The sequence below is a fragment of the Pinus tabuliformis genome, chromosome 1_2 (genome assembly GCF_031772625.1).
Source record: "Pinus tabuliformis cultivar Carrire ecotype Pingquan chromosome 1_2, CPIR1, whole genome shotgun sequence".
NCBI lineage: Eukaryota > Viridiplantae > Streptophyta > Pinopsida > Pinales > Pinaceae > Pinus > Pinus tabuliformis.
In genome coordinates, this window is record NC_142298.1 from 437377067 (window position 1) to 437391842 (window position 14776).

Genomic DNA, 14776 nt, shown 5'->3' on the forward strand with positions numbered 1-14776 from the left:
TCCAAATTGGGTGTTCAGATAGGCATTTTTGCATGATTTTTCCCCAAGATTTCAGTGGTACTGTCTGTTTCTAAAGCTGGGCTCTCCATTCTTCATCCATATTCCAGCTTGGAGGTATAAGGATTGTAATTGAATGTTTCTTGTACTTTAATGTCTGTTTTAGGCAACTTAATGAAATAAGACCTCCCCACTATTTTGCAGGTCCTAGAGACGTAGTCCAAATTGGACGAATTCCATAATAAAATATTTGTATCATGGTTTCTTTCTTATCGTGTTATTTTGGCATTGTTTTATGTGATTTTAAGTTCCATGGTTTATAAGCTCTCTTTCTTGTAATTCTGATGCATCTATAAGTAAAATATCTTGGATCAGCCTTTTACATGCAAGGACTTCATCTGGGTCTTACATTATCTATTGAGTTTTGTTCAACTTTCTCTAAGCTCCATTAAATTCCTCTTTATCTAACCAATTCCCAAGACCCACATAACATAAAAGGGAAGAATCAAGAAACAAACAAAAAGAAAACCATGAAAGACCAACAACAATACAACACAACCAACAATGTGGCATGGCCATACACTAGGCATAACCAAAACTACAACCAAGCGAAAAAAAATTCATAAAACATTGAAAGCACAAACTAGCAACAAATGGCATGAATCAACCCAATTGTTCTTAGTGCTTCCCAAGGGAAATCTTAACTTGGGCCTTCTTCAAGGTTTCATAGCAACTTATTTTTTCATGCAATCCCCTGCATCATACTACCATTAACACATAACTGTTAGTATATAAATAAATATACAATATACCAATTACCTTACTTAGTTGTGTCAAGCATGCCACCTTGTGAATGGAAACATTCATATATCATCTCTCAAGGGACTCCAATTCCTTGAAAAATCTAGCCATAACTAAAATTCAACTATTATACTTTTCAAATACATGTTCATGAATATAACATATATCCACATAATGTCAAATAAAATCAATGTTAAGAAGACTTATTATATTCATGCAGAGAACTCATTCATTTGGAATTACAGTTTCCAAACATATTCGAAGGAATTATCACCCAATTCCTTTATTTTACCTTTTACCTTGCTGTAATTCAGTATTATTATGTGCTATCACATCACCCAACTATTAGCTATTTAAAAAAATCAACTGTTACCTTGTCATGCAATTACCAAGCATGTTTCCCTACAACTGCACACACATGTTAGTCACATGTTCCAAAGATCCAGACATCATATCTATTAATTAGAAATCAACCTCTACCAAGACTAACAACCATGTCCTAATCAACAGTCAACTCACAGGCATTAGTCATAATAGCTCAACTTACACTCAAGTGCATATTAGTTGTCTAAGAACACATTGTATTAGTAAAACCATCTTAAAACAAGAGAATTCCTTCATGCAATCTCATAGAATGTAACACCCTCCTCCCACATCTTCCTAAGTAACCGACCAAGTGGGGTAAATATGCAATGAGAGGCTATTATGATTGGATTCAGCCTCCTAGGTCACCTTAAGTAAATGGAATCAATGTAAACACATCATACATACCTTCCACATCAGCTACAGGACCCTTGAGAACCATCCCAAAACTTCTGGCAACCATCCCGTTGGTCCCACTAAGGTTTTTATACCGCTTGACCTCTAGACTCTCCCATGCTATGGTCATGATAACGTCCAAGAGGCTCTGGACTCTTGTTACACAACATTTTGTCACTGTCCCTGTACTCTCCATTCCTTGATCCTGGAGGACCCCTAAGTGAACACTACATGTATTCCCTTCATGAAGAAACTCCCATTGTGTCCCTCTTCATGAGCAGAACATTTCCCTTTTGCACCACTTCCCACAAATCTTCTATTTTTCCCAGTTTCCAAGACCGATGCTAATGACCCTTTTCCTCCTTGCGCCGATATGCAGGGATTAAATCTCTCCCTAGCATCGACTGGAGCGACTGAGCTTTGTTTTAGTCACGCTGATCCTCTTTTGGAAAGATTTTTAAATAAGGAGCCGAAGCTTCCATCTCTAGAAGCTTCATAACGGAAGTCTGTTAAATGGTTGATCTGGATGGAGTCGAGGATGTCAATTTGGGATCCTTTTCCCTATTAGGATGGAACTACCTCAAGAGATAATACCTTCTCCCATGAGAAGAGGAACCATCTCCCATCCATTCATGCTATATAAACCTCCATTTTTCCCAAGCACAAGCCAATGTTAATGTTGGTGTCCTACTGCTAATTAAGTTTGGAGTAAACAACAAGCTATTCATAGTTGTAACTTTCTAGTTGTGTGTGAAGGAGAAGTGTGAATTTGGTTTAGTGTGAAGCCTAAAGGGAAGAGCCTTAAAACTATCATTGTTGAGGCCATCATGGAATGCTAACGGAAGTGTGTAGGAACTGTTATGTTCCTATACCAATAGGTGTCATAATTTATGATTGACTTAGTTTATCTATGTAATATGTACATACCTTTGCTTTCTGCAAATGTTTTACATATTTGTAAAAAATAAAAAATTAAAATAAAAAAATGTAAAGAGGGTATGTCCTAAAAGAAAATCAAAGGATAAAAAGAATAAAAAGAAAATGTCAAAAAAGATGAAAAATGAACCCCAAGAAAAAAAAAAGACCATGAAAGTGTGCAAGTCAAAATGCCACTGCTATTTACTTTTTGTTCAAAATAAATGATTGTGCAGCTTGTAGTCTTTGCCACAATCCATGATAGTCAAAATGTTTAAGCTTGGCTATTTCGTGTTTTCAATTTCATGTCTATAAATAGAGAATAAAATCTGACCAAACAGTGTAACCTTGGCAGATAATTAGATTAGGTAGAGTGAATAAAAGGAGCTCAACTATTTAATCTGAGCCCTTGGATGTAATAAGTTAGATTTAGAGAGATTTCCATTGTAAAACAAAAGAAAAGTTTGATAAGGGTTTGCTAGTTTAAGTGCACCCTAATAAAAAGTAGATAAAATAGTAGGATGTGTAGGTGGGTAAGTATATGAATGGTTTTAGAATGGTGTATGATGAATGATTATTTGAAACTCATATCATTTACTTTCATCGTCAAGTTATTAATTTCCTTATTCCTTTTACCCCTAATTTCTCTAATTTCCCACAAATAACAATCTAAGCGCCTAAAACCTTAAGTCAAAGGGGCTCAGAGCATTTATCTGACTTTTGGAGGGACCGGACCCTTGGCCCAATGACTTACAGGTTCCAAGTGCTAAAAACCCCTTCATCATTCACTCATTTCCCCTAAAAACCCCTTTTCCTAGAGTAAAATCATTATTTGCATAGGAAAAGTAACTATCCTCTTATAAAACTCCTCCTCACAAAAACCCACAAAATGCACCTAAGCCTAAGTTATAATGTTTAAATGCGAAAATGTGAATATATTTCGAAACATTTTACTTAGTGCATTCTTATCCCTATTTCCATTTCATATTAACATTAATTTATTATAGTTAACTCCCGAAAAATACACCCCATCCCCGTATATATTATTAAAATCCCTTATATTAATATCCCGCCCTAGTTTGAAATATAAACCTTAATAATGAAATAATTAGATAGATTAATTAATCTATCTGCGATCAATTAAGACCTATAACCCTCCGCTGCATTAAAAAGGAATTAATTAATCAACCTGTGATTAATTAAGAGCCTTCCTCCAATCACATCACCCCCGACGTCATTAATCTCCCTAAATCCGCAGTTATTATCCTGTCGGGCCCCTCCATTAAATCTTGAGCAAGTCCCTTCCCCGACCACCGTACGATCTGACCCCTTCAGATCTGACGGCTGACGCTCATATCGGGCAGCTTCTGATGCCGAACTTTACCCACCCGATGTGAGCGGTTTTACTGTACACCCTGCTGCTACGTGTCACCCAATGAATGGCATCGGGCGGACCTCTCCCAATACCGCCATACCCTCATAAGTGGTGCGATAGATTCCGCTTACCGCCTCCGCTTACCACCTTTGCTAAACGACAAAACATCACTTCCATCAATTGGCACCAACTGTCACTTTCCAGCGCCAACTGTCACATTTCCATTATACGTGCCAAAAGCATTGACTTTGCCAATAAACCCAAAAATATTCATTATTTTTGTTTTACCAAGAAAAGAACCTTCTGTTCTCCATGCACACTCAGAGTAGATTAATCAAGGGTGGCATAAGGATGCCTAATATTGGGTGGAACAATAGGTAATAAAGGAGACCATCTTGCAAAATATAGATAATATTAAAAATATTATTACTTCCAAATTTAAGGAGAAATTGTCATGCAATAAAGGGTTAGAGGGAAAAATAAAATTAAGATATTGTAAGAAAGTGATCAACCCTGATCTTGAAAATAAAAAATTATCTTTCTTCCTTTACTAATGTTAAGAAAAAATTGAACATTTCGAAGATAATAATTAATTCTCATTAGATTCATAGTGAAATTCAAAGTGAGATTGATGACATTATTATTATGGTCTTGAAAACCATTGTGAGTCGGTAGATCTTTGGATTTAGGATTTAGAAAAAGTTCATCTTATATAGTGTTGTCACCGTTTTTTTTATATTTCTATATGGTATGAGGTTGCAATATATCTATAAATCCATGGAGGAAGATACAAAAAATCGAAAAGAAATTTCTGATCTATAACCTCAACATTAAAAGAAATACTCCCTACCCTATCCTCGTGATTGAATCAAGTATTTCCCCATTGAAAATATGGCTATGACTAGGTACCTTATCTATATGAAAAAATTATACAACATGGTTGGCAAGCTATTTCCTAAAGTTTCTTGCAACTCTATCCAAAACCCCCACCTTTATCTTAAGCGAGGGTGGCATAAGTATGCCTAATCTTAGGTGGACTATTGGGAAATAAAGGAGACCACATTGTAGAATATAGATAATATTATAAATATTATCACTTCCAAATTTAAGGATAAAATGTGGCATAATAAAGAGTTAGAGGGAAAAATAAAATTAAGATATTATAAGAAGGTGAACAACCTAGATCTTGAAAATAAAAAGTAACCTCCTGTCTTTAGTAGTGTGAAGAAAAAATTGAACATTGGGAAGACAATAATTATTTCTCATCAGACTCAAAGTGAAATTCATAGTGAGATTCATGAGATTATTATTATGGGCTTGAAAACCATTATAATTTAGTAGATCTTTGGATTTAGGATTAAAAAAAGGTTCCTCTTCTATACATTTGTCACTCTAGTTTTTTTATAGTTGCAAAATATATCTATAGGGCCATGGAGGAAGATTTAAAAAATCCAAAAGAATTTTATGATGTATAACCTCAAGATTAAAGGAAATACTCCATACCCTATGTTCATGATTGAATTAAGTCTTTTCCCATTAAAAGCATGGTTATGACTAGGTACCTTATCTATATGAAAAAGTTATAAAACATGGCTGACAAGTTGTTTCCTAAAGTATCTTGCAAATTTATCCGAAACCCCCACCTTCAGCTTAGGCGAGGGTAGCATAAGGATGCCTAATCTTGGGAGTACCATTGGAGAATGAAGTAGACCATCTTGCAGAATACAGATAATATTAAAAATATTGTTACTTCCAAATTTAAGGAGAAAATGTGGCACAATAAAGAGTTAGTGGGAAAAATAAAATTAAGATATTGTAAGAAGGTTATCAACCGCAATCTTGAAAATAAAAACTATCTTTCAGTGTGTTAAGAAAAATGAACATTGCGAAGACAAGAATTAATTATCATTAGATTCATAGTGAAATTCATAGTGAGATTCATGATATTCTTATTATGGGCTTGAAAACCATTTTAAGGTAGTAGATCTTTGGATTTAGGATTTCAAAAAACTTCCTATTCTATACACTTGTCACTCTTGGTTTTTTTTTTTGGGTAAGGTTTTGGGGTTGAAATATATGTAGATATACATGGAGGAAGATTCAAAAAATACAAAAGAAGTTTATGATCTATAACCTTAACATTAACTGAAATACTTCCTACCCTATCCTTGTGATTGAATCAAGTCTTTCCCCATTAAAATTATGGCTATGACTAGGTACCTTATCTATATGAAAAAGTTATACAACATGGTTGGCAAGCTGTTTCCTAAAGTCTCTTGCAACTCTATCCAAAACCCCATCTTTAGCTTAAGCGAGGGTGGCATAAGGATGCCTAACCTTGCATGGAATGTTGGGGAATGAAGGAGACCGTCTTGCATAATATAGATTATATTAAAAATATAATTACTTCCATATTTAAGCTGAAAATGTAGTGCAATAAAGAGTTAGACGGAAACAAAAAATTAAAATATTATAAGAAGGTGATCAACCCCGATCTTGAAAATAGAAATTAAATTTCAGTCTTTACTAGTGTGAAGAAAAAAATTGAACATTACGAAGACAAGAATTAATTCTCATGAGATTCTTATTATCGCCTTGAAAACATTATAAGTCAGTATGTCTCTGGATTTACGATTAAAAAAAGGTTCCTCTTCTATACTCTTGCCACTCTTGTTATTTTATATTTTGTATTGTTTGGGGTTGCAATATATCTAGAGAGACATGGAGGAATATTCAAAAAATCCAAAAGAAGATTATGATCTATAACCTCAAGATTAAAGGAACTACTTCATACCCTATCCTCGTGATTGAAACAAGTCTTTCCCCATTGAAAGCATGGCTATCACTAGGTACCTTATATATATATGAAAAAGTTATACAACATGGTTGGCAAGCTATTTCCTAAGGTTTCTTGAAACTCTATCCAAAACCCCAAATTTAGCTTAAGTGAGGATGGCATAACGATGCCTAATCTTGGGTGGACCATTGGGGAATACCATCTTTTGGAGTATAGATAATATTAAAAATATAGAAAATGTGGTGCAATAAAGAGTTAGAGGGAAAAAAATAAAATTAAGATATTGTAAGAATGTGATCAACCCCGATCTCAAAAATAAAAACTATCTTTCTATCTTTACTAGTGTTGAGAAATAATTGAACATTGCGTAGAAAAGAATTAATTCTCATGAGATTCATAGCGAAATTCATAGACCGATTCATGAGATTCTTATTATGGGCTTAAAAACCAATGTAAGCGAGTAGATATTTGGAGTTAGGATTAAAAAGTTAATCTTCTATACTCTTGTCACTCTTCTTTTTTTATATTTTTTTATTGTTTGGTGTTGCAATATATCTAGAGAGCCATGGAGGAAGATTAAAAAAATCCAAAAGAAGTTTATGATCTATAACCTCAATATTAAAGGAAATACTTCGTACCATATCCTCGTGATTGAATCAACTCTTTCCCCATTGGAAGCATGGCTATCACTAGGTAACTTATCTATATGAAAAAGTTATACAACATGGTTGGAAAGTTGTTTCCTAAAGTTTCTTAAAACTCTATCCCAAACCCCCACCTTCAGCTTAAGTGAGGGTGGCATAACGATGTCTAATCTTTGGTGGACAATTGGGGAATAAAGGAGACCATCTTGCAAAATATAGATATTATTAAAAATATTATTACTTCCTCATTTAAGGAGAAAATGTGGCGCAATAAAGAGTTAGAGGGAAAAAAAAAATTAAGATGTTGTAAGAAGGTGATCAATCCGGACCATGAAAATAAGAATTAACTTTTTGTCTTTATTAGTGTTAAGAAAAAATTGAACATTACGAAGACAAGAATTAATTCTCATGAGATTCTTATTATGGGCTTGAAAACCATTGTAAGTCAGTAGATCTTTGCATTTATGATTAAAAAAATGTTCCTCTTGATCTATACTCTTGTCACTCTTGTTCTTTTATATTTTGTATTGTTTGGGGTTGCAATATATCTAGAGAGACATGGAGGAAGATTCAAAAAATCCAAAAGAAGAATATAATCTATAACCTCAAGATTAAAGGAACTACATCGTACCCTATCCTCGTGATTGAATAAAGTCTTTCCCCATTGAAAGCATGGCTATCACTAGGTACCTTATATATATGAAAAAGTTATACAGCATGGTTGGCGAGCTATTTCTCAAAGTTTCTTACAACTCTATCTAAAACCCCCACCTTCCGCTTAAGAGAGGGTGGCATAAGGATGCCTAATCTTGGGTGGACTACTAGGGAATAAAGGAGACCATCTTTTACAATATAGATAATATTAAAAATATTATTACTTCCAAATTTAAGGAGAAAATGTGGCACAATAAATAGTTAGAGGGAAGAATAAAATTAACATAGTGTAAGAAGGTGATCAACCCCGATCCTGAAAATAAAAATGGTATTTCTGTCTTTACTATTGTTAAGAAAAAATTGAACATTTCAAAGATAAGAATTAATTCTCTTGAGATTCATAATGAAATTCATCTTGAGGTTCATGAGATTTTTTTTATGGGCTTGAAAACCATTGTAAGTTAGTAGATATTTGGATTTAGGATTAAAAAAAGAATCCTCTTCTACACTCCTGTCACTTTTGTTTCTTAATATTTTTTTATGGTTTAAGGTTGCAATATACCTAGAGAGTCATGGAGGGAGATTCAAAAAATCCAAAAGAAATTTATGATCTATAACCTCAAGATTAAAGGAAATACTCCCTACCCTATCCTCGTGATTGAATCATGCTTTTCCCCATTGAAAGCATGGTTATGACTAGGTACCTTATCTATATGAAAAAGTTATACAACATGGTTGGCAAGTTGTTTTCTAAAGTTTCTCTCAGCTTTATCCAAAACCCCCACCTTCAGCTTAAGTGAGGTTGGCATAAAGATGCCTAATCTTGTGTGGATTGTTGGGGAATAAAAGAGACCATCTTGCAGAATATAGATAATATTAAAAATATTAGTACTTCCAAATTTAAGGAGAAACTATGGTGCATTAAAGAGTTAGAGGGAAAAATAAATTAAGATATTGCAAGAAGGTGACCAACCATGATCTTGAAAATAAAATTATCTTTTTGTCTTTTCTAGTGTTAAGAAAAAATTGAGTATTCGAAGACAAGAATTAATTCTCATGAGATTCATAGTGAATACGAGCTTTGGTTAATTCTGAAAATGCCATGGGATGAAAGACCTTATGGCGTTTGCAAACATAAAAGAGTTAGAGATGAAAACTATTTTTTGTTAGATTGCCCATCTCATACTCACATTTAATCTAATTTTCAAAATATTTGTCACAACACTCACATTCTTGACCTTATAAGTCCACAAAATATGATGATATGGGAATGCTTCTCTCACTTCTCTTTGAGCATAAAAATAAAATGTTAAAAATTCTAAATGATCTCTTACTTTCTTATATCCCAATAAACTCTATAAGTATTAATGGATGTTAATACATCATCTAATAGCCTAATTTTCTCACAAATTAAAGAACTCTAAACCAAATGCTTGAAGTAAGACTCTGCCACACAATCTAGACATAAAGTCTATGCAACAAATCATAAAAACATTGACAGGCCAATAAATGACATTGAAACTAGAAACCCTATCAAGGAGACTCTTTGTAAAAAGAAAAACAATAAAATAGAATCATACACAAATTACTTTTGCCACCCAATCTTGCACTTCATTACCATTCTTTACAACACACCTAAAAATTAATTAACATTATAATTAAAAAAAATTCAATAGTTATTACTATTAGTTTTTTATTTAAAATAATTTTATTCACATTTTAATTTAATTTTTCTCATCATAAATCTCTCTTATTTTATTTTTAAAACATTATTCACCCTTTATCTTTTCATTATTCATTATGTCATTATTCTCACTTTAATTAATATATATATTTATAATTTCAATTTTATTAAATTATTTTTAAATTAATCAATTTTATATATCTATGTGTTAATTATTTTCAATTTTATTTTATTTTTACAACTAAAATTTCATTTAAGATTTTATAATCAAATCTTTAAAATTAACTTAAAAAAATATAATATATTTTTAAAAAATAAATAACATATATAATAAAATATTTAAAACTATACTACTCGTTCATTTTGTTTAGTTGTATAGTCTAATATTATATTCAACCTAGATCGTCTTATTTTTATTCAATTTTCAAAAAAAAATAATTAAAAAATATGGCAGTATTAACTAAATAAAAAATTTAATAAAGAATATTAAATGTTAATGTTATTTTTGGAATTTGTCACTTTGTATAATTGATATAAATAGTCAACATCAACATCAAATACTAACACATCTACTCCAAAATATATAAACACTAACACATCTGCTCCAAAATATATAAACACTGTATATAAGAAATTCCAACAATAACATATGAATTATGATGAGTGGGTGTTAAATGCGACTTAAAGAATACCTCTTTCAGAGGCATAATTTCTAACGCAATATAAATCCATTTAAAAAACAAATACTCTCAGTCCTATCCGTGTGATTTTCCTTAATAAACTACCCGTTCGAACACCGTTGAAAATTAACTACTCGTTACAGCGACCGTTCCAACTGACAGAAACAATAATTGACGATATATAAAAGCCGCCAAATATATTCTACATTAGATGTTAATAGCGGGGCTGTCCGACTGTAATAACCACGATACACACCTGGCGCATGCAATGTAATGCACCGCTACACTTCAAGGAATTCCACTCCTGTAGACACTATCGGCACGTAATCCGCCAGATAAAATTTGCATGGGCTGTGAATTAACACCGCCACTCTTATCTGGACGACCACTAGATTCTGACTCTTCATCTTCATCTTCATCTTCATCCCACCGAGTACTCCTGTAATATACGCCATACAGTATCAACTGGCATGCGCCCAGCAGCGCTCCCAGTCCATTGGGTACCTGCATGGATCCACAGTTCTTATCAAACAATACCATATACATATATACACACTATTAGTTTTAGTTTTAAAGTTACAAGTTTGATTGATGAATTTTTGGCCATTTAAATGTGTTTTTGGTAATTTTTGGGAGAACTGAAAATATATAGATTCAAGAAATTATTTTAAATTACAAGTTTGATAAGTGAATTTTTCGCAATTCAAATATGTTTTTGGTAATTTTTGGGAAAACTAAATCTATATATGCACTCCAAAAATCAATTTAAACAACACAATTAAAAAATTAATCACAACATTTTCATCCACCAAAAACATCCAAAAATCACACTTAAACACTACTCTTTATATATATATTATATATTAATAAAAAACCAGCACAGCTAAGAATATTATCACTCACCACAAAATTAAAAACACCAAAAATCACACTTAAACACTACTCTTTATCTATATATTATATATTAATGAAAAACCAGCACAGCTAAGAATATTATTACTCACCACAAGATTAATGTCAAAGTGAATGCATCCATAGACTGTCCAGATTATGCCATTGGCAGTGCAACCCAAGGAAAGGTAGAAGGGCATGTACTTCACACTTTTAGTTTGAATAACCCTTTTCTGAAATTAGTTACACACAAAGTTACTGCCGTTATTTTCCGGAATAATAATCTTGAAAAGCATTAAACAAAAGCAAAAGGGAAGGACAGTTACCATGATGGACAAGGGTGCTGCATACATGAAGACATTGAATACAATGCAGATGGTTCCAATAACTAAGCTCCGTTTCTTCTCAGTGTGCTCTAAAGTTAATGTTAAAGCTGCCACCCCTGCAAAGAATATGCTGATGACTCCAAGCAATCCCACAATTCCCATCTGTTCAAACGAGATGAAGTTAAACCTGACATATTTGTACATCAGAAGCCATAAATATCTACAAGTTCGACCTTCTATTTCTCTCAGTTACTATATGTTATTTATTATAAATAAATTAGTATAAAATTATGTAAATCCAATATTTATTTAAGTAGATTTATGTTAATTTCAGATATATTAAAAGTAAAAGTGGCCAGGTGACATTCATATCAACTTCAAACCTATCTTTTAAAGTTTAGATCTGTTAATTTTGAGTTTATTATTTTAAACAAAAATTATTTTCCAGAGTGGGTTTTATAAATAAATTCATGGTTAGAATCATGATTGCTTTATACCAAAATACAAAATTTGTTAGCGTGAATAACATGTCACTAAATATATAGGGAGGTTGAACTATCCAATGTTTAATAATCTTACTTTAGGACTAGCCAGAGGTAATTCTAACACAAGACCTTCTGCTATAATACCACTTGTTAAAATCATAATTGACTTTACACCAAAACCCTGAATATTAGTAAACAAAAACATGAAGACAATGAATTTATTCTCAAAAAATAATTAACCAAATGACACAAAACACACCAAAAACCCTAAATTATCCCATACCCAACATTCATGTGAGCATAAGATATTTTATCAAATCCATATCAACTTTAGACTTATTAAAGGATTTAGATTAGATCCCACCATTAATGATTTGCGCAGTTTTTAACCAATGGACGAGATCGAACCTATATCTTATACAACCACGGCCAGACCTTTTAGGTGCACTATATCTTAGATCCGAAACCCTCTAGATGTTAGTAAAATTGTAAGGATGGTACATGAAACTTACCTTCTCCTTTTTGTTTTTACAGAAAATAAGGAACGCGATCGTGTACACTCCTTCAAAGACCAGACCCGCTCCGTTTACTGTCACTACAAGAAGGCTGTTCGGATGAACAAAGGGCATGCCGTATAACACCCACAAGGCGCAGTTGAGCAGAGTCATGGGGTAAGGAAACCCAGAAAACCCTCGAGTCGATTTCCATTTCCACACCTTGAAAAATGTAGGCCTGCATCAACCCCAACCAGATATACCCAATTTATATATTTTACTTAAATCTTAACCCTTATCTAAATAACCAGCTTGAACAGTAATATCAACAACTGTAAAACTGAAAAGTATCCAATCTTACAAAGGAGAGAGAAAGAGAAAGACCGAAATAATATTCCCTGCAGAGAAATAAACATTAAGCGATTGTCAGACATCATCAGCTCAGGTAAACTCAAAAGCGGACTGAGGAAAAGAAAATATTGCCTACTGTTCAGAGAAAACCTACCTATGACTCCCACCACAAACCTAATCGTATCCTCAATCGCCATTCTTTGGTCGAAGGAGAATCAGAACACAATACAGGTGAAACTATTGCAAACACCAAAATTCACCAAAATTCTAGAGGCGGAATTGATAATGAGACTTGAGCAACATAAACAATTCTAATCCTGATTATAGATGTCAATCTAATCCAAGAACCAAGGAAAGTCGTCAGGCTCTAGTTTTGTTGAGAGAAGGGACATGAAGAAAAAGAAATCTAGTGGGTTTATATAAGGAATTAAATCTCGTATACCCCCTCAAGATAGCCATGTTCGTTCGGTCAAGGACGAGCCAGATTAGGGTTGGCGTCGCCTAATTCTATTTCTTCCTGACCTATTCCTCCGTAATTAGCGCCGAATTTCACTCTCACTTGAAACAATTCGGGATAATGCCGCCATTCAGCCAGCTCGGGAAACGCGCTTATAACGCATATTTTCTCAAGTTTAACTTTAGTTGAAACTCGCTTATAACAAAGACTTTCCAAAAATTACGCTCAGGATCAGAAGATTAACATATTTCGAGATTTACTTGAAATGGTATTCTCAATCCAAACAAAAATTTACATGTGCCAAATTTTAATTATAGCCATAACCCCGTTTATGTATTGGGAAGCCATGGCCCATGATATTCAACCCTGTTTCCACGAGCCAAAAGTTGCTTGAAAACTCCATGATATTCGAGCTAAAACCAGATTGCCTACATGCAACTTGATAGATCTTTTTTCAGTTGACATGCAACTTGATAGATACGGTGTGCATGTTAAATTTATGACTTTCAGTCTTCTTTTCTATAATTACCATTACCATTGGCATGTATGTATGAGTTTTTAATTTTTGTTTTAATAATTTGAATGGTTTATTTTTATTGAGTTTTTTAAAAAAAATATAAAGTAATATATCGGTTTTTAAGTTTAGTTTTGTAAATCACATTTTCAGAATTAAAATTTTAAATGACGGTTAATATTTAAAAATAAAATAAATAATTTTACTAAATTGTTTTTTTTGTTACTCCAGAAATTTTAAGAATAAATTTTGTTTAGTCACTATTATTTTGATAATTTAAAAGATACTAAGTTAGGTGTTGTAGTAAATATTTTAAAATCCTAATTTAATGTGTTTATATAACAAAATTTAGGGAAAAGTGAATTTTTTTCCATTTTTTTAATGTTATATATCAATTTTTTTGTACCAATGGATTTTTAAGAGTTGTTCAATGTTGTAACAAATATTTTCAAATCTTATTTTAATATCTGTATATAATACAATTTAGGGAAAAGTGAATTTTTCTTGGACACCAATTTTTTGAACCAATAGATTTTTAACGATTTGAGAGATTGTAGATATATTATTAATATTGATAATATTATTTATATTAATGTTGATTATCTTTTTTATACTAGTTAAAATGTATATGTCTTTTATACTAAACACATAGATGTAATTTTGACTTGTTTGGCTAACAACCTATGTGTATCTTAATTTTCTTTTATTCTTTTATGTTTTATGACAATCTAATTTCTTGGTAAACTTAACTATGTAATAATAATTTAGTATTATTATTATTATGACTATCAACGTCATTTTTATTCTTTATTTGCCAATGATATAGTAGGTTAAACTCATCATTTAGCTAATGATTTACACCCTAACATTATTACACTGCCCTCACAATAACCTCCCAAGCTCACAAGGTTAATATCATCCTTTTTATTCTTTATTTGCCAATGATATAGTA

General features: G+C 32.4%; 1 protein-coding gene across 1 annotated transcript; it reads right to left on the reverse strand.

Annotated features, from left to right (window-relative positions):
- Positions 1–10594: 10594 nt before the first annotated feature.
- On the reverse strand, positions 10595–13050 carry LOC149206232 (bidirectional sugar transporter SWEET5-like). Its single transcript, XM_089397632.1, has 6 exons — positions 13008–13050; positions 12864–12900; positions 12521–12740; positions 11524–11685; positions 11311–11430; positions 10595–10810 (listed from the first exon to the last, which is right to left on the reverse strand). Exons 1-6 carry the CDS (start codon positions 13048–13050, stop codon positions 10595–10597), a joined length of 798 nt encoding a protein of 265 aa, XP_089253758.1.
- Between the last annotated feature and the right edge of the window lie 1726 nt (positions 13051–14776).

Excerpts from the sequence above, each read along its gene's own strand:
- LOC149206232 (XM_089397632.1), bottom strand. The coding sequence starts at position 13,050 with ATGGCGATTGAGGATACGATTAGGTTTGTGGTGGGAGTCATAG. Across the intron at positions 12,901-13,007 it reads GTTTGTGGTGGGAGTCATAG|GGAATATTATTTCGGTCTTT; the intron begins GTAGGTTTTCTC and ends ATTTCTCTGCAG. Across the intron at positions 11,431-11,523 it reads CAGCACCCTTGTCCATCATG|AAAAGGGTTATTCAAACTAA; the intron begins GTAACTGTCCTT and ends AACTAATTTCAG.